The 25,620-nt window shown below is 49.3% G+C and overlaps 1 protein-coding gene across 2 annotated transcripts in view; it reads left to right on the forward strand.

The window, feature by feature from the left end:
* ITPKB (inositol-trisphosphate 3-kinase B) overlaps positions 1–25,067 on the forward strand; it is a 70,591-nt gene extending 45,524 nt beyond the window's left edge. For both annotated transcript variants that reach the window (XM_014252957.2, XM_005523407.3), the window contains exons 3-8: positions 9,490–9,589; positions 10,194–10,407; positions 13,298–13,502; positions 18,501–18,602; positions 20,009–20,080; positions 22,701–25,067. In XM_014252957.2, coding sequence (XP_014108432.1) covers positions 9,490–9,589; positions 10,194–10,407; positions 13,298–13,502; positions 18,501–18,602; positions 20,009–20,080; positions 22,701–22,916 — 909 coding nt within the window. In that variant the 3' untranslated portion in view covers positions 22,917–25,067. The remainder of the gene's footprint in view (positions 1–9,489; positions 9,590–10,193; positions 10,408–13,297; positions 13,503–18,500; positions 18,603–20,008; positions 20,081–22,700) is intronic.
* The last annotated feature ends 553 nt before the right edge of the window (positions 25,068–25,620 follow it).

The following is a 25,620-nucleotide window of genomic DNA, read 5'->3' on the forward strand; positions in this document are numbered from 1 at the left end:
ATAATTTATCTAATGAGGCTTGGGATTTTGCACTAGAATTTCTAGGCACCCAGAAATGCCTGTCAGTCATCACACTGTATTTCCTTGTATTAACTTCAGTGAAGTCTGATGTTGGGCCTCACTTTATCTTTGCTCAGTGACATCTGTGGGACGTGGAACTGGCATTGCTTCTGCCAGGTTTTGGGGAGCTGCTGAAACTTTTGTATTGTGCCTTTTGTGACTAAATCAAAAAATGCCCACTGATCCAAAGCTCCCCTATCCCATTTCCAGCTGCTCCTCTGGCCAAAACAAGGCTATTCAGCTGCTGTGCAGTACAGAAGCATCGGCAAGGATGAGAGGAGTTTGTGTAGGAGGAAGATGATTCAAAATATGGACAGTCCCTTGCTGCCAGCATCAGGGTCAGTGGTCACAGCATGGTGCATGCTGAAGCAGTTACTGGGCTCCTTCTCTTGTTGCCAGGACAGAGGCAGCCAGGAGCTGAGAGGTGGCAAAGCCAAGCAGAGCATAAGCCCAGCTCTGCATCATCACATCACAGGTTTTTCACCCAGTATCCTGCATTTTGGTCCCCCCCATGCCAGGACACACCAGCAGGAGGCATTCTGTGGTACCTGCCAGCTCTGCCCCGCTGCCCTCCGCGCCCAGCGTCCAGCACAATGAACAAAGCTGGCCTCCATGCCGCGGCTGGAGTGACAAGGTTTTTCCCAGTCAAGGGAAACAATCATCACTAGGGAAACCTTAACAACTTTTTAAAGAGCAAGAGAAAACACATTCATTCTTTTAAACATGGAAAACTAAATGGCCTCTTTTTCCTTGGCTGTAAGTGCATGGCTGTGGAGCAGGCTGGCATGGAGTCAACTCTGCAGGCAAAAGCTCCCCCCACTCATTTAGTTATTGAAGAGGAGGGCTCTGTGGTGCAAAGTCTGCCTTTCTCAGCTCTAGTTGCCTAGGTTTTTTAAACCAGAAAGGCTCTGGCCACGCGACCCTTCTACTTGTGAGTGAAACATCTTGAGGCCTGCAATATCACACCTTCATGTCACTTCTTGGAAGAGCTGGAAGTGAAGCCCCAAGGAGCAGGGCTTTCTTTCAGAGGGAGGGGAAAGCCAGGGTGTCACTTATGCGAGTCCCTGGGCTGCAGCAACTCCAATGAAGCCCGGGGAAGCAGAGGGCATTGGTGACACTGCTGTCTCCTCATAGTTTTCCTACACCTCTTCTGATCCTAGGATATTTCATAATTTTCCTGGGAGAAAGGCGCTGAAGTTCTTTTCACAATTGGGAATATCATTACTTTAATGCTGCTCCAGCTCTTTTCCATCCCCTGGCCCAGGTGTGTAATCTTGCCTCTAACCATGCATGCTCTAGTTAATAAAAAGCACTAAAATACAGGTCCAGCTCTATTGCTGATATTGGAGACACTCACATGACTGAACACACCGAGGTTCATGTGACAACAGCCAGCTTTTGTTGAGTGCTGTTCTTGCACAATTTGGAATTCCGCGCGGTCAGTCCCGGCTGGCTGAATTAGTTGTACCCCTGGCCATGGCTGCCCGTGTCCCCAACGGCTTTACCTGCTCCCCAACAGCCTGACCGGCTGAGTTATGTAACTGAGGCAGTTACAAAGTTAGTTACATTTCAGTTATAAAATTATAATTAGGATTATTTAGAACTGTGAGGCCTTCAGGCCAGCTGTTAGCCACCACAGTTCCCCCTTTTTGTTTTTAAATACAAATGCAGTGTCTGTCATTCAGGGCTGTTGCAGAGAGGATGACAAATATGGCACAATGTATGGAACAGTCATGATGACACAAATAAAAAACCTCGACCTAGGCTTTAAAAAGCTCAAATGAGGCTTTCCACCCAACTTTGCAAGCACAGCCCCTCCCAGCCAATGATGTATCTGTTGTATCATTGGAGATATAACAGTCATACCCAGGAGCTGTCAAACAGGATTACCAGCAATACAAATCCTCAAAATGGCATGACACATGGTCATTACTTAAAAGTTACCATTTTACAATTTAACTCTATGAACAAGAAACACTTCAGCTTTAGAACAGTGAGAAAACGAACTAACAGGAGAAACAATTTGTCTTTGTTCAGGTTTGTGATTCATGTCCTTAAATAGAAAAAAATCCTTAAATAAATTGTCCCAGATCCCCGTGTAGCAGGTGTACAAGTTGTTTAAACCACTGCTCCATGACGTCTGCTGGGGGCCATCAGGAACGTGTTGCTTCTGGTCCCGAGCAGGATGTAGGACAGGGTGAAGACACCTGACAGGTACCCATCACATGCCGGTGGCCATGGACATGCAAGTGTACCCACATCCCCAAGTAATGAGATCCCACAGACATTCCCATTTATTGGTGATAATATCTTGTACCGTTATCTTGGATTTAGGAGATTGGACATCACTGGATGATTGCAGTGATAAAAAATGATTTAAAATTACTGGATTCTGGGAATTTTCTAGTATTGTTAAATGATTCAGGATATATATAGCTTTAGCCACTCTACTCTGTGGGGTCTCACCAGACATTACCCCTCTCTGTTTATCACATATCCATTTTAAAGTGCCATGTGCATGTTCCACGATGGCCTGTCGTGTTGCTGAGTGGGGAACACCAGTGTGGTGTGACAAGCCCCAGAGCTGTAGGAATTGTCTTGTATTGTGTGAAATGTATGCAGGGCCATTGTCTGTTCTGATGGTATGGGGGATACCTAAAGCAGCAAAGGCTGATTGCCAATGTGATGGTATCCCCACTCCTTTCCCCTGTGTGTACTGTAGCCCACATGGCTGAGGGGAAGGTGTCAATTGAGACATGCACATATTTTAGACGTCCAAATTCAGGGATGTGTGTGACATCAGTTTGCCAAATTTGTAAAGCTCTCAGACCACAGGGATTAACTCCCATTTGCAGTGTGGCCTTGGCAGTCAGCACAGCTGTTAACTATATTACAAGCCTCTGTGTTTGACAGCAGTAATAGCCTCTGTAGGGCTTGAGCACCTTGATGGAAGAAGGCATGTGATGCTTTTGCTCATGCGAGCATATCTGGCTGTGGTGCTGTCCAAGCAGGGCTAGCTAGGCAATCTGCATGAGCATTACCCTCTGCGATGAAACCTGGTAAATTTGTGTGACTTCTAAGATGTAAGATGAAATAAGGGCAAGTTCTGACCTGGATGGTATGCCACAACATTCTTAGTAGGTCAAATAATGGTGCATTGTCAATTTCTTTTAACAGGGCTAGGTCTAATCTCTGTGTGATGTCAGCAACGTAGGCAGAGTCAGTTACAATATTTAAAGGAATGTGGGGAAAACGTTGAAAAGCCATAGCTACAGCATGTAGCTCCACCAGCTGTGGTGGTCCACTCTGAAAACTTGCCAATGTTTGCCATTCATTTTCCTCTCTCCATGTTACAGTGGCTTTTCCTGTTTTCCCAGAACCATCAAAAACCACTTTTTGTGTTACCTTTGTTACAAAGGTAACACTTTTTAGGGGTGTGCAACTATTCAGTGGTTTTAGGAATAGTGCAGTGGCCCCACCCAATTGCAGTAATCCGTGGCTTGATAGATGGTAACTAATTGTTCCTGTGGCACAGGTATAATAATTTTATAAGGATCTCTTGCACTTAATTGTAAGCATCTCTGATGGTGTTTGATGATTAATTCTGCAATTACTCAAAGATGGTAGGGGCTGTCTTTTTAGGTTGGTGAGGTAGGAATACCCATTCTAAAATATGCAATGGGTCAGGCCACTGAGTATCCCACTGTCCACTAATTCTGGTAGGATGAAAAGCAGTGATGAAAATAAATACAGTAATGCACACCCCTTGGCATATCTGGTGGACTTGTCTGTTTGTGATAGCCTGCTCTACTATTTCAAGGGCAGCTTTTGCCTCTGTGGTTAATTTTCTGTGAGAATTTAGATCACCTCTTAGGATGTTAAATAAGAGTGCCAGTTGTGAGGTGGCCAGTCCTAGATAGGGTCTGAGCCAGTTTATGGTAACCAAAAGTTTTTGTGCATCGTTTAAAGTTTGAATTTTTGAAAGTCTAATTGTTTGTGGCTGTATCATCTGATCCATCATTTTGAGTCCAAGGTACTTTCAGGGTGGTTACTGCTGCACTTTTTCCAGTGCTACTTGCAGCCCAAATGTTTTTAATGCTTGCTTCAGTCTTGACCAGATCTGTGAAAGGTCTTTTTTAATTGGGGTTGCAATTAAGAAATCATACATGTAGTGGTAACAGTGCGCCCCTGGAAATTGTTCTCTTACTGATGATAAGGCCTGAGCAATGTACCATTGGCAAATTGTGAGGCTGGTTTTCATTCCTTGTGGTAAAACTTTCCATTGATAATGCTCAACTGGTGCAGAATTATTAATGGATGGCACTGTGCAAGCTAGCTTTGGGGTATCATCTGGGTGTAAAGGAATAGTAAAACCCCAATCTTCTAGGTCCACAACCAGAATATCCCAGGTGGCAGGAATTACTGTAGGAGATATCATACCATGTTGCAAAGCACCCATGCTTTCCACGAGTGAATTGATTTTTCTCAGGTCATGGAGCAACCTCCATTTACCAGACTTCTCTTTTATAACAAATAGAGGGGTGTCCCAAGGGCTCATGGATGGTTCTCTGTGCCCTTGAGCTAGTTGTTCTTTTACTAGGGATTTAAGGGCGTGAAGTTTCTTTTTCTCTAGACACCGCTGTGGTACTCACACAGGTCAAGTAGTAAGAATTTTAGGGCGAGTGTGGGATATTTTACACCCTTTAACACAGTGGCCCCCATTAAAAATCCATCCCCACAGAGTCCCTGTGCAGACAGAACACCCCTCCCACACAGCTTAAGTAGTGCAGCAGTGATGTATGGCCGAATCGTGGCTGTCCAACCCTCAGGATTTTTGACTAACACAGGTCTGCTACTCAAACAGCTCTGTGTGTTCCCCCTGAGGCCAGCAATGGCAGATTCCACAGCCGTGGTGGGCCCTGATGGAGGCCAAATGTTGGCAAAGATGATGGTGACATCTTCCCCTGTGTCAATCTCCCACTGACCTTTATCTGCGAGAGGCTCGCCCAAGGCATCGTGATGGTACAAACCATATTAGGCCTGTGATCACACATGACCTGGGTCCAACACACCTGGGGTTCTCCTGTTGACCCAAAGCCTCAGAAATGTTTGGTTCCATAAAACCATAGGAAAGTATAATTTCAGCAAATTAAATCAGTTACTGCCTATCTCTGGCAGAATGCATGGAAAGGGAAGAGCACCTTACTGGCTCCATGCATGGGGAATAACACCAGGCAAATTCCACCAGTGTCTGTTCTGGGAAAGGGAGGCAACAGGCAGACTGAGAAAGGCACGTCTCCTTTGAGCAGACATTAAAGGAATAAATATGCAATAGAGAAAATGTACAGTGAGCACTGAGCTCATCAGTCACTTTTTGTTTAATCTAATTAAACACAATATATCCTCTGACCTTCTGCGCTGGCACTAAATCCTCCTGTGTTGTTTTTTCCATACGAAGATCTATTGACAGATGGGGAAAGCCTAGAGTTTACTTTAAGCTTCGGATAAGTAAAGTTAAACATACAGCAGATAAAATTGTTTTCCCAGCACTCTCTCCCCCTGACCAATTGTGGGTGCTCACTGGGAGGGATTAACTCCTCTGGCCTGTATCCCACCCCTGTCTTGGGGCACTGCTCTGTGCAATAAGCAAAAGCTGTAAGAGGGCAGAAGCAGAGTGCTGCAGAAACCCTGAAAAGTTCTTTTTTAGTGTTGGTTCTGCAGTTGTTGAGCCTCTTTTCCATGTGGCAGACTATTAGGGAAAACAGTGCCATTCCTTGCTAAATATATTTCCAGAGTCACTAAATAATTTACTTAACAGCTAATCAGTTGGCATTTGCTGATGCTGAACCAGGTTTTAAATAAAAAGTGTCGAATTGCATCAGACGCCTCGTGCATATTCCCTACTTATGCAGGCTCCGTGCTCTTGCTGCCTGTGCAAGAGTGCAGTCAGTCCACGCAGCTTCCTGAGTTTTCTGGGAGGCAGAACAACCACGGGGCTGGATCTGGGGGAGAGCTAGGTGCCGGGTGCCACATCAGGTGCAGGCTTTGATCATGCAAAAGGCTTGGAAATGTGCTCACCTTTTGAAATTACCACCTGTGAGCTCACCTCCTTGCAGGCAAATGAGAAGAGCAGATATCTGCCCTTCACCTGCATCACTTGGTAATGCCAACCGCAGAACAATTTCTTCCAGTATGGTGAAAAATCCTTCGGTCTGAGTCGGAGGAGTTACCACAGGTAACACCTCCATGCACCTACAGCTGTGACCGTGCTCCTGGATGTGTGAGCAAATAACTCCTTGACATGTAAACCAAAAGTTACAGACAAGCCTGGAGGCGAAGACCTTATGGTTCCCAACAGGCAGTGTTTAAGAAGATTTCTTTACTGTAAATAGCCTTAATACTCCCTTTGTCTATTAATAGCACCAGGCAGGAGGCAGCAGAGGGGCTGTTTCCTGAATGTGGTTGTGGAGTGAGACTGGAGTGGTGTGAACCTCGTGGTTTCCGTGGCTGGCTGAAGAGCCTGACATGAGGGTTGGCATGACCAGGGTCCCAAACCATGGACTTTGAGATCTCTGAATGCCCATCAGTGTCTGAATAAACAGAGACTCCTTGTCAGGGTGAAGGACCCTGCTGATGGTTAAAAGCCACCTCCCATCTCTCTTGGGGCTCAATGGAAAGTACAAAGACTGACTTTTTGGAGCGACACTCTACCTAGGGAGAATTTTGCTATCTTCAAAGGGAGAGGTAGGATCCCTGGGGGCATTGACCAGTGGTGTTCCTCTATGGTCCCCTTCTGCAGCCTGTCCCAGAGATCAGATGGAGTCATGCAGCTGCTGGTTTAGCAGGGGAGCTGTGCCTTGCAAAGCTCAACCTTTTGAGCACTCCCACGACAGAGCAACATCCTTTTGATGAAGCAAACTTTTCCTTATTACACTGGGAGGGGGCTCAGGTGTAAAACAAAAATCCAGACTCCTGAAGGAATCAGACAGACAACAGTCCCTCTTCTCCCCTGTTAGTGTCCAGTGGTTGGCCCTGTGAAGCTGGGGGAAAGGGGCTCTGTGAATCAGAATTGTGGGTCACCCCTGCGGCAGTGACAGCTGACCTTGCAGTCAATTTCCAGCAGGTTGGGAGTGGCTGGAAATGGATGAAGCTGCCTCAAGCTTCACCATAAAAAAAAAGTCATTACACGTGTCCTTAAAACTTAGGTTGGAAATACCTGGCTAAAGGTGTGCCTGAAACCAGGTGAGGCCTGGATGAAAATGTTTCCCTCTGGTGTAAAGAGGGTGAGGATGTGCTACCTGTTCCTCGGGTGGCTGTGCTGAGTGGGTGGCTGTGCTGAGTGACTGGCTCTGTATTCCGTTCAGATCAGCAGAAGGGTTGTTGTTGTTGTGTTTTGTGTCTCCAGGGGACTCAGGGTCATTACCCTGCACTGGGAGCAGTGCTGGAATGGAGAGCATCACTCCTGGGAAAGCCCTGGCAGGGGGAAGCCAGAGTGGCCTGCCCTGCTTTAGGGAGTGTTTGCCTTCGTTCTGCCTGTACCTTGAAGTACCTCAGGGTTTTAACTATAAAGCTCTAACCACGAAAAAACAAAATCTTGGCTTGGGAAGGCACATTGCCTTGGCATGTTTCCTGGGACTGAGTGACTTATGATGCTGTGCTGCAAGTGAGGGGAGGACTCCTTCTTTTACAGGAGGTGGGTCACATTCATTTAGAGTCCAAACTCCCCCAGAGACTTTTTTTCCCCCTTTTTTCATGACATCAGCCAGGACTTGATGTTACTATTTTAAAAACAAAAGGAGGGGACACCCCCCCGCTTCCCCTTCACTCTCTGCCAAAAAGAGAACAAAGAACAGCTAAAACACACAAGTTCTGGCACTCTGTGTGGAAATAAAAACATTCATCCTCATGTCAGGTAGGGAACTGCTCAACCCCCTGCCAAAGCAAGCAAGGCGGGCGGCAGAGCGAGCCCACAGAGTGGAGGAGCCTGGGAGAAGGGGATGCCCGGTGTCACCCCACGCTTGGGCAGCTCCTGCCAAACTCCTGCAAGACTGTACCAGTGCCAGGCTGCACCAGGATGCTCCTGGCCATGGCCATGGGCAGCCTTCCAGGGAAGGGCTGCCCTGCTCCTCCCAGGCTGAGAGGTGGGGAAGGACCTTTATTATTCCCCTCTTCCACCCCTGTCCTGCCCACCACTTGGGCAGGCCCTGCATCTCCCTGCTCCCCAGTGGGCTGGTGCATGGCACAGGGATAACTCAGTGTGATTTCCACGCTTTACACACTAACATCTTTGTCTGCCTTCTTGTTCGCCATTTAAACATGTCAGCAGTTCCCAGCACGGATTCCTGTGCTCTGAGTTCACCCCCAGCAAGCATCCAAACTGCAAGTTGGGGCTGCTGGCTCTTCCCTGCCTGTCTGTGAAGCATTACTGGAACAGGGGCCAGTTCTCCAAACATGAGGAAGAGATTACTTGGGCTTTCTGGAAGGCTCCCTCCCATGCCTTCAGAGCGGAGCAAATGAGGATAATTTATCTGCTGGCTTCCAGCTGAACCCAGAAGCTTGGAGCAGCCAAGGACTACACTGTTTGTCCCAGCTCCCACAAGAAGGCATTTTTCCATTGTTGCCGTTGTATATCGTTCACATAATTTGTTTGTGCCGTCACCTTCTGGGGCCAAGATAAGAGGTCGTCCCCTGCCTTTTACTGGTGGTATGTTCTCTAGAACAATCCAGGGAAAAACTCGCAGGAAGGAGCCATTGAGGGAGGCTTTCGTACGTCCAGTGCAGCCTTCATTAGAGTCATGTAAATAATTTTGAGCAATCTATCTGGTGAGAAACACAACGTGTCAGAAGGGAATTGTTCTCTGAACTGTAGCTACAGATGGGCCAGAGTGGGCGGATCAGTGCACGAGGGTTGCCAGCTTAATGGACACAGCAGCTGCCTTTCAGGGGGAACAAAAGCCAGGCAGGGAGCCTCTGTGTGCCTGTGCTCTTGTTCCCCTCAGGACCTGCAGCTCGGTTTTGTGGCTGGATGGCAGTCCTGGGTTGCCTTCCCACTCCATCTGCTGTGATCTAATGCGGTGCTCAGGGATGGGTTAATGTGCCTGCTGCTCCCACAGAGGGATGCAGGGAGCGGGGACGAGGCAGTGCGGATGGCTGGGCGCTCAGCAGCAGGAGCAGCCAACTGGAACAATGCTGTAACACCATCCACTTTAGTGAAGTTACTCGTGATTTTTGAATGTAGAGTTGAGGTCCAGCGGCTCCAGCTTGGCACAGCACAATGGGAAAAGAGCAGATTTTCTGTTTGCTTCCATCCTGCGCTGGCTGTGGTGCCTCTTTCCCTGTCCAAAACAGCTGCATGCTGCCTGAAGTGACTTTACAGACAGTAAAGGCTTAAAGCATCGCATTTACCTTCATGATTTTTTTTTCCCTTAGAGCAAGTCATGGAGGAAGATCAAGAATATGGTGCACTGGTCCCCGTTTGTGATGTCTTTCAAGAAGAAGTACCCTTGGATCCAGCTAGCGGGACACGCAGGTACGGAGCATGGGGAGGGACAGAGTGGTGGCAGGGCCCTTGGTTATCACAGGTTAATGAGCTTTGTTGGCCTGAATTTCTTTAGGCTGCTGCATGAGTGTCACAGCTTGCAGCTCTCTAGCCCAGCAGAGTGTCTTACCTAAATGTTAGTGAGGGTAATGTGAAGGTCTGGGCTCTGGACTTTCAGTCTCCCTGGGCCAGCAGGTATTATTGCTGCTTTTTCCTCAGGCAGAAGAGAGCTGGGTGCTCTGAGTGAGAGCCAGGCCCACCTCCTGAGCCACTGCAAAGCGGGTGATGCTGCCCAGCACAAAGTTGCCCCACACATGACGCAGACACAAAGATGTGAACTTACCGAGAAGTGCACAGAGGGTGTGAAGCAAATGTGTTGGGTGCTGCAGGACAGGTCTCTGCCCTCTTTGGGGTGTGACAGTGCTGGTCATAAACCTCTGGCAACCTGAGCTTTTCAGTCCCTGACTGTAGGGACTCCTTTGGGTGCAGGTGTAAATGGAGGTGCTTCCAAGGTGTTGGGCTACCCTTCCTGTTTTAGAAGGCACAGCATCATCCCCCCTCCATGCAAAGCCACATTGTCCCTTGTCACCCTCAGGTAGTTTCAAGGCAGCAGCCAATGGCAGGATACTGAAGAAGCACTGTGAATCGGAGCAGCGGTGCCTCGACCGCCTCATGAATGATGTCCTGAAGCCCTATGTCCCTGCCTACCACGGAGATGTAGTCAAGGATGGGGAGCGATACAACCAGATGGAAGATCTGCTGGCTGAGTTCGACTCCCCCTGTGTTATGGACTGCAAAATGGGGGTCAGGTGAGTGGCACTGGGGTGAGTGTTTTCTGAGTTTAAGATGGGATACTCAAAAGTAAATACATCTCCTAGGTAAAACTGCCTGAAACACACAATTAAGAATACCAGGCTCACCTATCTTCAGGTAAAGCTCAGCAAATACCATGAGAGAGCCATGAGGAAACCTGGATGTGGAAAGGATACACCAGGCTCCTTCCTTCTCTGCTTGTCCTGCACGCTGGGAAAGGTTTGGTGTGGCGGAGGGGAGAGCACTCTGCTTGGGTTTGGGTACATGGGAATGGCACAGTAGCTACTCAGAGGTTCTCTCTGCCATGTGACGACACAGCCAAAGGATGGGGGGGTAGGAGATCCTGCCCAGGGTGCCAGAGGGGTGAAATAAAGACGCTTGAAAGGCACAATTTCAGTGAGCAAGAAATTTTCCCTCTGCTCAGCCTTTCCTCCGATGCGCACTGGAGGGATAAAATGCGTATGCTAAGTAGTTCAGTGCCTTTCATGCAAAGCTCTTGAAATATTTCCTAACAGATGAGCAATATTACCCGTGTCCTCCTTGCGAACCATCTCTCCAGATCCATCAGGATCCCAGGCTACAGCCACTTGGCTAGCAGCAGTTTTTGAGTGAGCTGTGCCACAGCTGACAAAGGTGTCCCAGAGCAGATGTGAGCAGGGCTGGTGACCCCAGGTGGCTGCCACTTTTGGAGCAGCCTCAGGCCACCCCTCGGCCCTGGGTGTGCAGCAGGCTGGTGGCACGAAGGGTTGAGATCCCCCTCGCTGGCAAAGGCGCAGCCCAGACATGGTGGAGACGCTTGCGCTGCTGGAAAAGCTGATGGTTTCTGTGGGAGGGAGGAATCTTTTTTTCCCCTCCTGAATCCCGATGTGAAACTCGAACTGGCGTGCCGGGCTGTCGGCAGGGAAGAGGCGGGGAATACTTTCCACCGGAGGGGTGGAGAGAAGGGCAGAGGGCCCGGCACAGCCGTGTGGCCCTGGCTGGCACACACATGCTGCTGTGGGAAGGATACAGGACTCCCTCTGGACCCAGCCACCAGAAGAAAAGCTGCTGGACACGCTGCCCAGGTGCTCCTGTGGCTGCCTCTGGGAAGAAGAAAGCCTCCCGTGCACAGATCACATGTCAAGTGATTTATGTACCTGGGGTTTTGGAGCTCAGGCAAGGGGGAAAATGTGCTGAGAATTGTCATCCTGAAATAAGATGGTGCTGTGGGAGGAGCTGGTGAGAGGATGAATGGAATTAATGCTGTGGAATGGGGCATCCCCATGGCTGAGCAAATAATCTAAACCTCGGGGCTGTTAAACCTGAGCCAGCAGCTTGCTGTCAGGCAGATACAGGTTTGGTTTTTTTCATGCCAACCTGGCTTTGGGATGTGGCAGCCTACTACAATCACTTCTAAACAAAAGTTTGTCTTTCTTAAGCCTTGGCACAAGCCTGAGGCAATGAGGAGGACCAAGCCACAGACATGGGTGAGCTGTCATTCATAAGAAGAAATTCTAGCTTTCTGAGCACTGTGAGCAGTATTTTGAGCACACTGCTGCTTTATTCTGCTGTTTTATTCCATCTGCACCAAAATCATGGGTTTGGTGATCCCAGCCAAAGACTTTCATTTTACCCACAGTATTTTTCAAAGGGGCTGATGGCCTGGAGATGTCTGCCCTAAGCAAAGGTTTGCCTTGTGGGACACAGGAACACTGTTCCACATAGACCACTCAGCATCCTCCCAGTTTGTTTTGCTTGGTTCTGGAGGTGAACCACACATTCGCTGCTGGGATTTTGGCACAAGGGACAAGGGCAGAGGGCACTGTCCCACTGCAGACCTGGGCATGGCTAGTGGGAAGTGTAGAACAGGGACAGATAAGGTCATTCCTGTGTTGTTTTGCTGGGACATCTCACCCAACTTGGTGGGTTGTTTGAGGAGGGCCTGGACACTTTTCAGGCTGAGCCAGGGTTGATTTGGGAGCTGCAAGAGGAATTCCGTGGTGGTTTATTATTGCTGCAGGAAGTATTACTTGTGGATGATGGTTTTATGTGTGCCAGAGTGCAGAATTTTTCCACCACTGTGCTCTGGCACAGAGGGATGCTTCTCTGAAGTATGGATAATACCAAGGTCTTTGCACACTCTCTGCACCTTCCATCTTCCTTCTCCCATTTCCCCATCCTGGCTGCACCCTGTGGACCTGGGGTGGTGGTCAGCATCTGGCCAAGGTTGTATCCCTTCCTGTGCTTCATCTTGTAGGGAAAGCTTTTGCTAGGAAGTCCATTTGAAGCAGACTTCCACTGGGCAAAATTCACAGCCCTGTGTAAAAACACCCCATTTAGCATCTGGTGAGGCAGAGCCCTCATGGTGCCTAGAGGGGATGGAAAAGCACAGGAGACGCATGGGAGCAGCTTTGGCTGACCCACAAAGGGAGCAGCAGCTAATGCTGAAGGATGGGACACAGTAACATCCCTCTTGCCTTGAATTCTGGCTCCCAGAGCATGTGCACAGTTTCATGGGCAAATCTTGAAAGCCATGCTTAGCTCAGGTGAGAGCTTAGGTTTCCTGAACATTGGGGTATGGGCCCCTCAGGACAAGGGATGGCACGAGGAGGCTGCCAGGGTGGCAGCAGCAAGGCCATGAGCACCTGTGAGAAATTACTTCCCGTGTTATTGCCAGTCTGGTTGTGGTTCCTTGATGAACTGAAAAAATACTGGGTGTTGATGATGGAGTGATAATTAAATCAGGATCAATTCAGCCACAAAGAGGCTTGCTCCATTATTTCCAATGCTGCACTACTCCTCAGGGGTCAGCTATCCTGGATCAGCCTGATTTCTGGGGCAAGGGCTGTCTGTGTGTATAAGGCGCCTCATGTGGTAGCCCTGCTCATACACCCTCATTCTCTGCAGAACGTACTTGGAGGAGGAGTTGATAAAGGCCCGGAAGAAGCCGAGCCTGAGGAAGGACATGTACCAGAAGATGATTGAGGTGGACCCCGATGCCCCCACTGAGGAGGAGAACGTGCTGCGGGCAGTGACCAAGCCCCGCTACATGCAGTGGAGGGAGACCATCAGCTCCACCGCCACGCTGGGCTTCAGGATCGAGGGGATAAAGGTGAGTCTGGCCAACTGTGCTGAGCAGGGGATCAGCTGCTGGGAGTGCTCACTAGCCAAACTCACAGAGGTACACAAGCAGCAGGCTGGTGGTGAGAGTGGGTCACATCTGCACATCCCCAGCCCCTGCAGCCAAACCACCACACAGGCACTTCACCCAGGGCACTGCTGCTCTTCTGAGAATGCAGCTGAGCTCAGGGCATCCATGCAAAAGGACAGTTCTAGACATAATCTCATTACATCAGCTGCTTGGTTGATTTCTCCCTCCCTGCAAAATACAAAGTGCCATCCTCCAACTTGAATACTCAGATTAGTTGTTTGCTTTCAAGTTCTGCTCTGCCACTGGGCTGAGCCGCTAATCCAAATCCCAGCTTGAACGTGTGCCGATCTGCGGTCGGAGCTGTGAGCTTAGCCAGTAAGGAGGATGTGTTTACAAGCCTGTCCAGGAAGATTCAGCAACTGAGCCCTATGAAATGGGACAATGGGACACACAGGTGCACTTTCTGTCAGCACCAGCATGCACATGTAACCTGCTGACTGCTCTTGCTCAGAGCAGTGCTCACATTTCTGGAGACACCAGTTGGGATGCTTCTGTGTCCCCGGTAGATGAGCCAGCCCAGGAGATTTTCTCCAAGGAGGCTTTGCAGCAAGAAAGGTGTCTGGGATGGCCCTTGAACAGAGTTAGGTCTGCAACCACAGAGTATTAGTGATACAGCTTGCATGAACATTAGCAATGGCCTATGCCTTTTGATAGCAGCCAGTGTGAATTAAAGGTAATATTACACTTGAGCCAAGGGTTTCATTGCATGCCTGGGCATGGTGTTGGCTTGGCAGCCATGGGGAGCTCTGTCGTGTTTTTAGTAATTCAGGCTCGGGTTCCTGCTGAGGGCCCAGACAGTAGTTCAGGGCAGTCACCTGCTCTTAGTGGAAACAATGGCTCAGTATCTGCGTGTGTCTTGATTGGAGGAGTTTCTTTTCTTGATCACAGATTATTTTTCTCTTCTCTGAGTTGGGCAGAATTCTCCCAGAGTGGCTATCTGGGTCTCTGTAGCCTAATGTCCTGCCTGAAGATAGAGGTGTCAAAATGATAGAATTAAAACAAATTAAGCTGTTCCCTAATAAAGCCCTCACAGATTTTGTAGATTTCCCTGGCAGTGTTTCCCTTCACCTCACCAGCAAACAAATGCAGGAGCTGGATGATGGGTTTAAAAGGTCACTAGGAGTGGGTCACTCAGAGCTGCTACTTCTAACACCCTTCTAACACCCTTCTAACCACCCACAGAAGGGAATTGTCTCTTGCTCTGTGCATGTTGCACCTTCTTCATTCAGCAGGACATAGTGCATTTACTTCTAATTCAAACACTCTCAGAAACCTCAGGAGCAGCTCTTGGGCTGAGCCCTTTCAAAAGTTCCCTGGCAAGCAATGCAAGGTGCCCCTGCCCATCCCGTGTCTTTGCCTAGGATGCTGATGGTCGTGCTCCCCACAACAGCTTTCTGCACTGCCTACATTGGATCAGGCACTTCCCTGATCTCTCCAGGTCTCCCAAAGACCCTTTCCTGCTGTAGATGCCCATAAGCACACTGTGAGCTGCTCCAGCTCTGGACAAGCCCATGCCTAGATCCCATTGCTGACGTTCTGCTTTGTATAAAACTGAGTCTGTGTAAAAAGGGGGAACAGTTGGGACTAAAGCTCCCATGCACTGCTTCTTCCTGCTTTCTTGATGTGATCAGAAATATCTGTCTATTTATAGTTCAACATGATATATCCTTGGCCTCCAGTGGTGCTTCTCAGTCTGGGCATGTTTAAGGGGCAGGTCATATGTGAAGCGCTTGAAATTAAAAATGTAAAAAAAAACAAAACAAAGAAATCATATCCCTAGGGAGGCAAAAAACACCATGGAGGGAAATAAAAGCCATAAAGGAGTTATGAGATTTGCACCTCTGTGTAGCCAACCATAAATGAGTAGCTGCCTGATCTGAGCAGTGGATTTTTTTTCAAAGAGGTGAAGCAGCCCTTTAATTGAAAAATGTTGAGAAGTGCTGGCGTCCAGTAGTATTCCTGCTGTTGCTGCTGCTAGGGGGCTGACTAATTTGATCAAGGCTCTAATTACTGTTATTCTCCTTAAATCCCTCAGCTTCTGTGTTATTTTCCCCTAAGCTAAAGCATTAGCAGCTCATGCTGTTTCACAGCTGGCATTTTTTCCAACAGGGCTGGTCATGCTGTGCTGTATCCCTGTTGTTCTCCCTGTTTCTGGGATTGAGTCTCTGTGTTAGGGAAAGTGCATTCGGTGCCCTGGCTGTCTTCCCATGTTTTATTTCTTGCTGTGGATGCTCCCTGTGAAGAGCAGCAGTGAATCTGCCCTGCCCCTCACCCATGGATGGGGGCTGCTAGAGGAGAGTACTGAGAAGTGCAGGGGAAGGACAGGATTTGACCCTGGGCATATGGAAAGGAGTCATAGGAAGGAGAGGAGCAGTGGAAGACTTTTGGATAGCACAGCCTGGCAGCTCAGGGTTGGCCATGAGCATAACAGCCCTTTCCTGACTGAGCTCTGCGTTTCCCAGGTGGCCTTGAGGATCCAGTTATTCCTTTTTAAAATGGAAATTTTCCTTCGCAAAAGGAGATAATGACATTCATCTGACTTTCTGGAATAGCTTGAACCTGTTGGAAACAGTAGCTATTAATAAAATTTCCATGCTGAAAGTAACACAAGTGATCCCTGGTGGCCCAGTTGAAACTTGCTGGGGCTCATTTTAAGCGGTGACACCCCAGAGCTGCTGCTCTGGTCCCAGTGTTACTCACCATTGCCTGCAGCAAGACCACGGTGGGATGGCATTCCCCAGGGCTGGAATGTTTGCAGGATCCCAAAACCAGCCCGGAAAGCCTCCACCTAACTTTGCCAAGCCAGGCAGCTCACAAGCCCCATCCAAGGCCAGAGGCAGTGCTGGAGGGAGATCTGGCTGACCTGAGCCCTGCCCCAGTGACGCCAGCGCAAGCTGGAATCGCTGGTGGGGTGGAGGCTGTGATAGACCTTATCAGCCCCCCTCACATTTTTGCTTTGTGGAAGGCAGCCCCCTCGGGGCTGGGACACCTGTGAATGTCATGGCAGTTGTCAGCCTCATGGCAGCAACCTCTGGCTGGGCAAGGAAATTGCAGGAGGCGGGTAATGCTGGGAGCAGAACTATGGATAGGCTGCTTGGCTTTCCTGAAGCTGAGATTGCCTTATCTGAAAGGCCATCTGTGAATTTTGTTTATTTTTAGGAGTGCTTAGAAGTCCATGTCCTTTCTTGGATGCTTTGTGGAAGGTTGTGCTCTTTACATGTGAAATTAGTGCTGTGGCCTTTCTCCAGATTGATATCGATCGTCCCCCTGGGAGAGGGTGGGTTCATTTCTGAGTTGCCATGTCAGGGCTCAGATGAGGGGCATATGGCAGCAAAGTGCTCTTCCCCTATACATCACACATGTGCCCCCAGAGCATCCTCAGCAAGGTCACAGCTGAAAGCAGAGATCCCAGCTCTGCATGGTCTATCAGCAGCATGGAGTCTCCAGTGAAAAGGTTGTCCCTGTCCTCTGCCAATACACACTCTGCCAGCCCTGAGCATTGCTTTTGCACCCTGTGGCACAATGGTCAGGCTGAGTCCAGGGTGATATGAAGCTGGGTGCAGTCATTGCAATTGACACAAACAAAGTTTTTCCTGGAGTTTTTCTTTTGTACTTTCCTTTTGTTACCACCTTTGTTAATGCTTACACAAAACACAAGTTGGGAGCTGAAATGTGCTGTGTGATTCATCCCAAGCTGCACTTCAGATGTTGGTTTGGTGGCAGGCTCACCTTGGGCACTCAGTCTTCCCCCAAACTGCACTGGCCACCATGCCCACAGCAGGCCCCCTCTCCAGGAGGATGCACATTGCCCTGTGCTGGGGCACTTCCCTGATGGGTCTCTAACCTCCAGGGCAGGTGATGTCATTGTTCCTTCTTTCCCCTGCAGCCTCTGCTCTGCCCCTTCATCCTTCATCTTCCCCAGCCCACAGGATTGGCCCCTGTCCTTTTGCTCTATTGTGTGCAAATGAGCTATCTGGAGCAGTGGGATGGAGCCTTGCAATGGAGCTGTGGGCACAAGCAAGTGTGGTTTAAAATAGTCCCTGTATTCAGGAAGTGAGATCTGCCTGCCTGTCTTACAGCCCCTCTGGACAGTGAAACGAGTAGATGTAAAAATCAGAGCCCCAGAAGGTCCAGGGAAATGGGGAGAGACCTACAAAGCTTTCCAGAAATTCAGACAGGAGCCTCTGGGCCAGGGCTGAGTATCATCGCTGCAGTGGACAAGCCATGCCATCCCCATGGCAGGCCAAGGATGGGGGAAAGGAGGAGGACAGCACAAGGCTGCATCTTGGTGCCAGGCTGCTGCCTTGAAGGGCTTGTGATCCATGGACTGTCAAAGGACCAGTGAGGCCAGACAGCCATGGGGCTTGCTCCTTGCTGCAATGGTCCATGGAGGATTTCTCATGGAGCGGTTTTGTTCCTGCTCCTGAGATGTTGTTTCCATCCATACTCAGTTTTTTCCCATCGTGATCATGCTCTGCTGTCCCCAAGCCAGGGAGACAGTCCAGGGCTGGTATCAGTGCCATTCTCAGCCACAGCAGCCATAGGAAGCCATTTGGGCACAGAAACACCAGAAACTGGTAGTCTCCAGCCTCTGCTAGCAGCAAGCACCAGGTCTGTGAGGAGAGTTTGTCCACATTGCCAGTGACCTTGGCAAGTATTTGATGATGGGGAGTTCCATTTGCAGTAGAGAAGAATGGATGGGGGCTGTAGGATAACTTGGGATGTGCAAGCAGAGACACGCTGCCTCTGCTCACCCCTGCTCCACAAACAGATCCTTCTGCCTAGCTGCCAAAAATGCTAGTCACATCCTACTTGGCAACACACATGGCTGCAGAAACACTACTCCTGCCCCAACTCCCTTCCTCCCCATCCAACTCACCCCTGTCCCTTCTTTTCAAGAAAGAGGACGGCACTGTGAACCGGGACTTCAAGAAGACACGGACAAAGGAACAGGTTATGGAGGCCTTCAGCGAGTTCACCAGAGGAAACAGGAACGTTTTGGTGAGTGGGGGGTGTTGGGGACACTGCCTGGAGAGGGCATTTCCTGGGGAGCCTGTCCTCACCTCATCAGGTCCCTGGCCTGCAGGGCTGAAGCCTGAGCAATATCTTAAAAAGCATGAGAAATGATGAAGAGAAACACCATCCTGGTGCAGGGTGAGGGGTAAGCAGTGGAGAGCTGGGAGGGGACTTGGCTGCAGCAGCACTGCTTGACATGAGTCTGAGTCTGCTGAGGATCTCCAGGATTAGGTCCCAAAACCCACTGAGGAGTCACAGCCATGCTCTCTGTCCCTCCTTCCTGGGCTGGTGGTCACCCCGAGCCCTCTCTGTACCCCAGTATGAGTGATGGGGGCTCCCATCCTGGCAGGGCAGGCTGCCTGTGCCCAGTCTCACAGAAGGGTGAAGTGTGCCAGGCACACTTCACATGGGCAAGCCACACTCAGCATTTCCCAAGCTTCCCTAAGTTGCCAGGAGAATAAGAGATCTGGCTGTAAACAATTTACACCAACTGTGTCAAATAACCTATTTGACAAAGCACTCCCATTATAAGCTGCACTGTATAAAGTCTCCAAATGCAAGACTCCAGCTGGAGTTGCCCTTGGCACTGTCTCCTTCAAACTGGCACGCTTGCTTTCACTAGAGTTACCCAGGGATTATTCCTGGATCTGAAGATGAACTTGCCTGGGTGCATTTTACCCCCTAAGAACTTGGAGCACACATCATGTCACAGCTCTGGATGGGGCTCCTTGGTCAGTGCATTTTTATACAGCAATCCCCACCTCTCCCCTTGCAAGTGTGTACAGTGCCCAGATACTTGCTCTGTGTGTGTTCCTGTGCTTAATTCTTCTATATAAACCCCAAAATCAGTGGAGCCCCCTGGGAATCTTCAGTGCCTTCCAGCAATTTGCAGGGATCCTTGAACAGGCTTGTGGGTCTCAACCTGTGTGCTGGCCATTGTGAAAGCCCTTCCGTCTACAGGACCAGCTTTGCAAAAGTGCTGATAACAGAGTTGCAGAAGTGTCTTGTGATGTGTGACTGAGTGCTAAAAAGACAGATGAAGTGAAGAGTTGATCTATTAAGAGACTGCAGGGGAGAGGAAAAAGTAGCAGCTGCTGAATTAGGTGTTCCCACCTTGGAAGCAGGAGGGAGACTCTGCAGAAAGCACCAGTTCAGAAAAAGCAAATGTTTCCACTGAGTTTTGAAAGCCACAGGAGCTCACAGGGTGCTATAGAAGCCAAAAGGTTAAGTGGATCATAAAAAGGATCCAGGGGACTCTCTCCAAAGGGAAAGGTCTGTGGGAGGATACTGGGTGCAGGGGTGACTTTCCTGTCTGCCCCAATGCAGTGGTTTTTATGTAGGTTTCCTGCAACACTGATGGCTTGGATTTGTGTTTTATTTTGTAATTCCAGAACAGTTACCTTAACCGGTTGAAGGGTATCCGCGCTACCCTGGAGACATCCCCGTTCTTCAAGTGCCATGAGGTAATACTGCTGTTTAGATAGATCTGCCTGGAGAGACAAAGTGTTTAATCTCAGCTTGTCCAGGGAGAGAAATCAAAGTCAGGGGCTGTTTCATTCTTATATCTGTATTTTCATATGTCTATTTAATACTTAATGTGCAAATATAGATGATAACATACAATGTTTATGCATCTGACATGTGCTCAAATCTACTGGAAGCCAATGTTCAAACAGATTAAAAGTGACCTAGAAGGAACTCAGGCTGTTCATGACATGGAAAATTCCCTAGTGTAAAAGCACAGGGGTTTTCTCAGGAGAAATGTCTGTTTGAATGAATGTCAGGTATCATTTGGCTGACAGTTGCTCCACATGATCAAACCAAGGCTTCAACACAGCCATAAACTGCAGATACCCCAAACATGCCTTTCCTGAGCTGGTTGGGGTACCCCAGTACAAACTCTTCCTTTTGAAGGAATTTCATACAGAAACATGTGTCCACAATACCAACATTTTCTATAGTGAAGATTTAGTACTGATAGGAAAACAAGGAGGGAACACAATCTTTTTTGGCCATTTCAGGAACTGAAATGCTCCACAGTTTAATGCAATAATTTTGCTATTGCATCTACTTAACAAAACATGAGAGTGCATACCCTTGTCATGTGTGGTGTAGGAAAAAAAGAGTCTGATAGGAACCTTTGACTCCCAGGGTTCAGGAGCCACAGCTCCAAGAGTCCACTGTCCCTCATCCAGAGCCACATGAGCCACCTCAGCCCCAGCCACACACGGAGGGTCCTGCCAGGAGCCAAAGGCAGATGGGGCCATGCCTCCTGGTGGCAGCGCCTGGAAGGCAGTTGGAAGGGAAATGTCAAAACTCAGGATTTCAGGGCAATTCAACACAGGAAACAAAATTCTCCCTGAAACCAAGTGCCAGGGTTTCATTTGAAAACACAGAAACAAAGCAGCCTTTCAAAGAGGGTTTGAAAGGAGTTTCCACTTCTTAAAAATTAAAAAGCAGCAGCTTTGACTTTCCATCCTGCTTTGAAATGAAGCGCAGCAGAAGGTCTGCCAAGCTCTGTGTCCCTCCATGGGGCCCTTGCTGAGCAGGGCTCCTCCAAGGAGCTGCAGGGGAATTGGGCAGTCCAGGACACACAAATGAAGAATGTCAGCAAAAGGTTTTTCCTTAAAATTAGAATGCTCTGTCCTGGCCAAGAGAGGACCATAAGAGGTTAGCAGGAGGAGAGCTGAAGATAAGCATTTCTCAGAAATAATGCGCATCTCTGGACCTTGGATGTTTTCCCAACACACTGAAGGAAAAAATCTCCTGAAAAATGTAAATTCTTAACAGCTTTTGCAAACATGCATCCTGTTCAAAACCCCTGTCTAAAGGCAAATCTCGGGCTAAGCCCTGTTGATAGCACAGATGTGGGCGTCCCCACTAACATTTAGTGCTGCTGTTTTGGAGGGCTGACATCAGTTGGATTCTCTTCCATGTACCTACACATGCTAAAGGGCACTCGTGGCTCTCAGTGCTCTGCATTACCTCTGCTACAGCCCTTGCACTCTGGTCACCAAAGTGCCTATTTGTGACACAGGGGCAAGAGAGTTCATAATTCACCAATTCATGCACATCAGAGAGAATTTGGAAAGCAGTTTTCTTTTGGGACAGTTCTGAAACACACCCATTGGTGCTTTTCTGTAGAAGCCCCTGCTAAAATCTGACTGGAGGAGGAGATTAAGCAGAAGAGCACAATGATGACTGGCTTGATACTGCTACACATTTCCTAAGCACTGAGAAGCCACAGCAGAGCTGCTGTTGGTTGTCAGGCTGGCTGAGACTGTGAGCCAAGATGGGTCAGGATGCTGAGCTGCTGAGCATCTCTCTGCTTTGTGTGTGGTGACCATTGGGCTTGTGGGGTCTCATCCCACTGCAGCAGGCCTTGAGACTTCTGTCAGAGCCCAAATGCACCTGTTGGCTTCCCCGGGCTTGCCCAGGCTACTACTTTCTGCAGGATTTTCCCAAATGACGATCATATAACAAAGGATGTGAAAGAGCCCTTCAAAGCAGATGCAGTCAAGTGAACTCAGGGAAAAGGAATTTCATGAGCATGCAGCTCTGTACCTTGCACCCCCAGAGTGCTGTGCATGCCAGGAAGATATTTTAGAGGCAGTCTGAGTGTAATGGGATAGTGTTTGAAGTAGGAGACAGCAGGTTGCTTGTACTTGGAGTGTCCCCATCCCTGTGGTGGTGTCTGCAGGATTGGGGAGTGTGAAGAGCACAGGAAGATCACAAAGAACCAGCCTTGAAAAAATCCCCATCTGAAGGCTGAAACAGTTCATCTCATTCGTTGTTCAGGGACCTTGGCTCATTTTCCAAAATGACATCTTTATCTTTCATGCCTGTGTTTTTCTGATTCTCTCCTTGTGTCAAGACCTGGGATTTGTATGAGTAAATCAGCTTGTCCAAATGCCCCATTTGCATGTGCAAACGCAACCAGCGGTACCCAGAGCTTGCTTTTCCTCATGCAAAATTGCTGCAGCATCTCCTGGAAATGCAGCCTGAGATAAGGTGTCTAAAAGCCCCAAAGAGGGCTGAAAATGAGCAACGGGAGCACCACTAATAGGTCTCACCTCTCCACAGGTAATTGGGAGCTCTCTCCTCTTCATTCACGACAAGCAGGAGCAAGCCAAAGTCTGGATGATTGACTTTGGGAAAACCACCCCACTGCCAGAGGGACAAGTTCTCCAGCACAACGTGCCCTGGGTGGAAGGGAACAGAGAGGATGGCTACCTCTGGGGGCTGGACAACCTCATTCAGATCCTGACAGAGTTGTCTCACAGCGAAGACTTGCATTAAAGCCGCGCATCCGATTCTGCCACTACCCCCAACCTGCCCCCGACTGACTCTTCTGAACTGCACTACAAGACACTTTCCAGCCCTCGCCCTCCCCATTTGAAAGCTATACTCTCCCTATTTAATGTGTTTTTGTTGTGAGGGTTTTTTAGGTTGTCTTGGTTGTTCCCCCCCACCTCCCCTTGTAAATAGAGAGCTAACCTGCCAGAACAAAGCTGAACTTGAAACCTTGGCTATGCAGAGTCAGTGGGAGCTGGCAGCCCAGAGGGGTTGCTTAGGCAAGTGCATGCTTCGCCTATCGTGCTTTTGTCTCTCGCTCAGCCTGATGTTAAGAGGGCTGGTGGAGGAAGGAGCCTCTTCTTGCATCGGGGTTGTCCTGAAAACACTCAGTGACTGTGCCCTGGACCCTCTGGCAGTCAGAGAGTGTGAGCGAGGTATGGAGATGGTGAAGGACACTGCAGTGGGAGCCCCTTACTGTCTCTGCCAGTGCCTTTCAGCCCAGAGAGCTGGCTGTGCCAAGTCCTTCAGAGCTGCTAGAAAGGCAGATTTGGGGTTTAATTTGTGTTCAAGACATCTTGTAGAGGTTGCTCAGTAATTTTTGAGTGGCACTGGGGGGGCAAGGGTTTCCCTCCTGCTGCAGAGCCATGTAGTCAGGCACAGATATTTGCCACGGCCAGGTGCTTCCCACCCATGTCCCCCATGCTTGGGTGCCCTGGTGATCAAAACTTTGGGCTCCTCTCTAGAGCCCCAGCTCCTCTGCTATGAACTGCTTCCAGCCTACCTTAGCTGGGGTCTCCAGTCCTCCCCAGCTGGGAAAAATAGCTTATAAAGGACTACTGTGAAGCCTGAAGTAGCCATCCAGGTTGATCAGTCTATTTTGTCAGCAGCTGAGCACGCGTGTAGTGCCACCAACGCTCACACCTAGCCCAGGGTGACCCTCCCCACTGGAGCATCTCCGTAACTTCCATCTGCATGAGGTGAAGGGTTACAGCAGCAAGGCAGCTCCCGGCTTAGACACCTTTGGCAAACAGAGCTGGGGTCAGGCATCCCCTTGCCTTCCCCTTTTTCCTCAGAGCTGCCTGTGGCTGTGCTGCTGCCCAGCCTGCGGGGGCTGTGTGATGGCCCCTGTGCTCCCACTCCTGCCAAAACACCCAGTTCCCTGTTTAGGGCGGAGGCTGTTTTTTAACTTCCTGGAACATTTGAACCGAGCGGCAGGGCTGGTGCGCTAAAGGTCATCTGTGGAGAGGCTGCCGGGGAGGGGAGGCTGCAGCAGGCTGGGAGCCCTCACGTCGAGGAACGTGCAGCGCAGGAGATGCTGCAGGAGCTTGGCAGCCACGCATCCCTCACCTGCTCCATCCATCCCCAAACCCACTGTCCTGTCTCACTCCACAGGAGCAGGGCTCCAGAGCCCCTCTGCCATAGTTTGATGGGTCTGGCACCCTTGATGGGGGAGACCTCCCTTGCAGCAATGAGGAGGAGGAGGTGGCCACCAAGCCATCTGCAGCCAAGCCTCTTTCCCAAGGACTGAAGTTTCCTAAGGTTTCACACAGTTCATATCTCACCAGACAGGTGTCTTTTGCTCATCAGATGCCATTGTAAACGGTTGCACTGTTTTAGCTCTTTGCCAGGCTTTCTAGAATAGCCCATGTAGAAGTGCCTTATAGACTTTGCCTCTGTTCCATTAGTGTCATGGAAAAGGTTGGGTTTTTTTTTTTTAAGTTATATTTATTTTCATCCCATTTTAATTGCACAAAACACTAAAATTTAATGCATGGAATATTTTTTTTTTTTTAAACTGTGTTTTTAGTTTTTAAGCCATGCCTTTTCCATCTTTGGAGAAAGGGTGTGAACAGATATGCATAGCTATGTACCACTTACAGCTGTACTTTAGCTTTGAGCTGCTCTTATATATGTACGTTATTTTTTAAGCCTGTTTATAAACCAGATTCCTTGCTTTGTGGCTTCAGAAGAAGCAGATTGTTGCTCTCAGATGTCTTTTGCTTTCCTGGAAGCTGGAATGGTTGCTGTGAGGGATTTTCCCCTCTTGGTCGTTGGGTAATACAGAAAAAAAATCCAAACCGGTCTGGAACACCAACGCACAGTGCCTGTAAAAAAGTCCTGTAACATTGCAAATAAAGGCATATGGGAAGCATTCCCCTGGTGTGCTGTCAGTGTCTGCCCTGTGCAGCTTGTGGCAGCCTTGGAACAGCTTTTCGCTTCCAAGACTGGGGGGGAATCAGGCTCCAGCAGTGCAGCATAAAAGCAAGAGTAGGGAAGGGCCCTGCGCTGGGAGCAGATCCCAACAAACAGGAAATGGCTCTGCAGGGAGCAGGGCAGGGGGAGAGCAGAACTGGGGCTGTGAGAGGCCCAGGCTCAGTGGGAGCTACCCTTCAGAGAGGTCTGAATTCCTCCATCCCCCTTCTGCAGGGAAGGCCACTGAAGGCAGCTCCAATTTTTTGGAGTGTTTTTGGCTCCCACTGAGCGGTTTCTGAGTGCCACCCTGTGATTTCTGCACTGGAGAATACCAAAGCACCCAGGAGAATCAGAGCTGCTTGGCACAGCCAAACACTCCCCCTGCTCCTCTCCCTCTCAGCTGCACTATGGGCAGGGCCAGAGGGAGTGCTTTGGAGCAAAGGCCACAAAAACCCCCAGACTGTTTCTGCAATGAAGGATTCTGCAAATCAGGTTGTGAAGCTGCCTGGAGGCA

The sequence above is a fragment of the Pseudopodoces humilis genome, chromosome 3, assembly GCF_049639895.1.
Source record: "Pseudopodoces humilis isolate 2021_Gansu_Grassland_sample_001 chromosome 3, ASM4963989v1, whole genome shotgun sequence".
NCBI lineage: Eukaryota > Metazoa > Chordata > Aves > Passeriformes > Paridae > Pseudopodoces > Pseudopodoces humilis.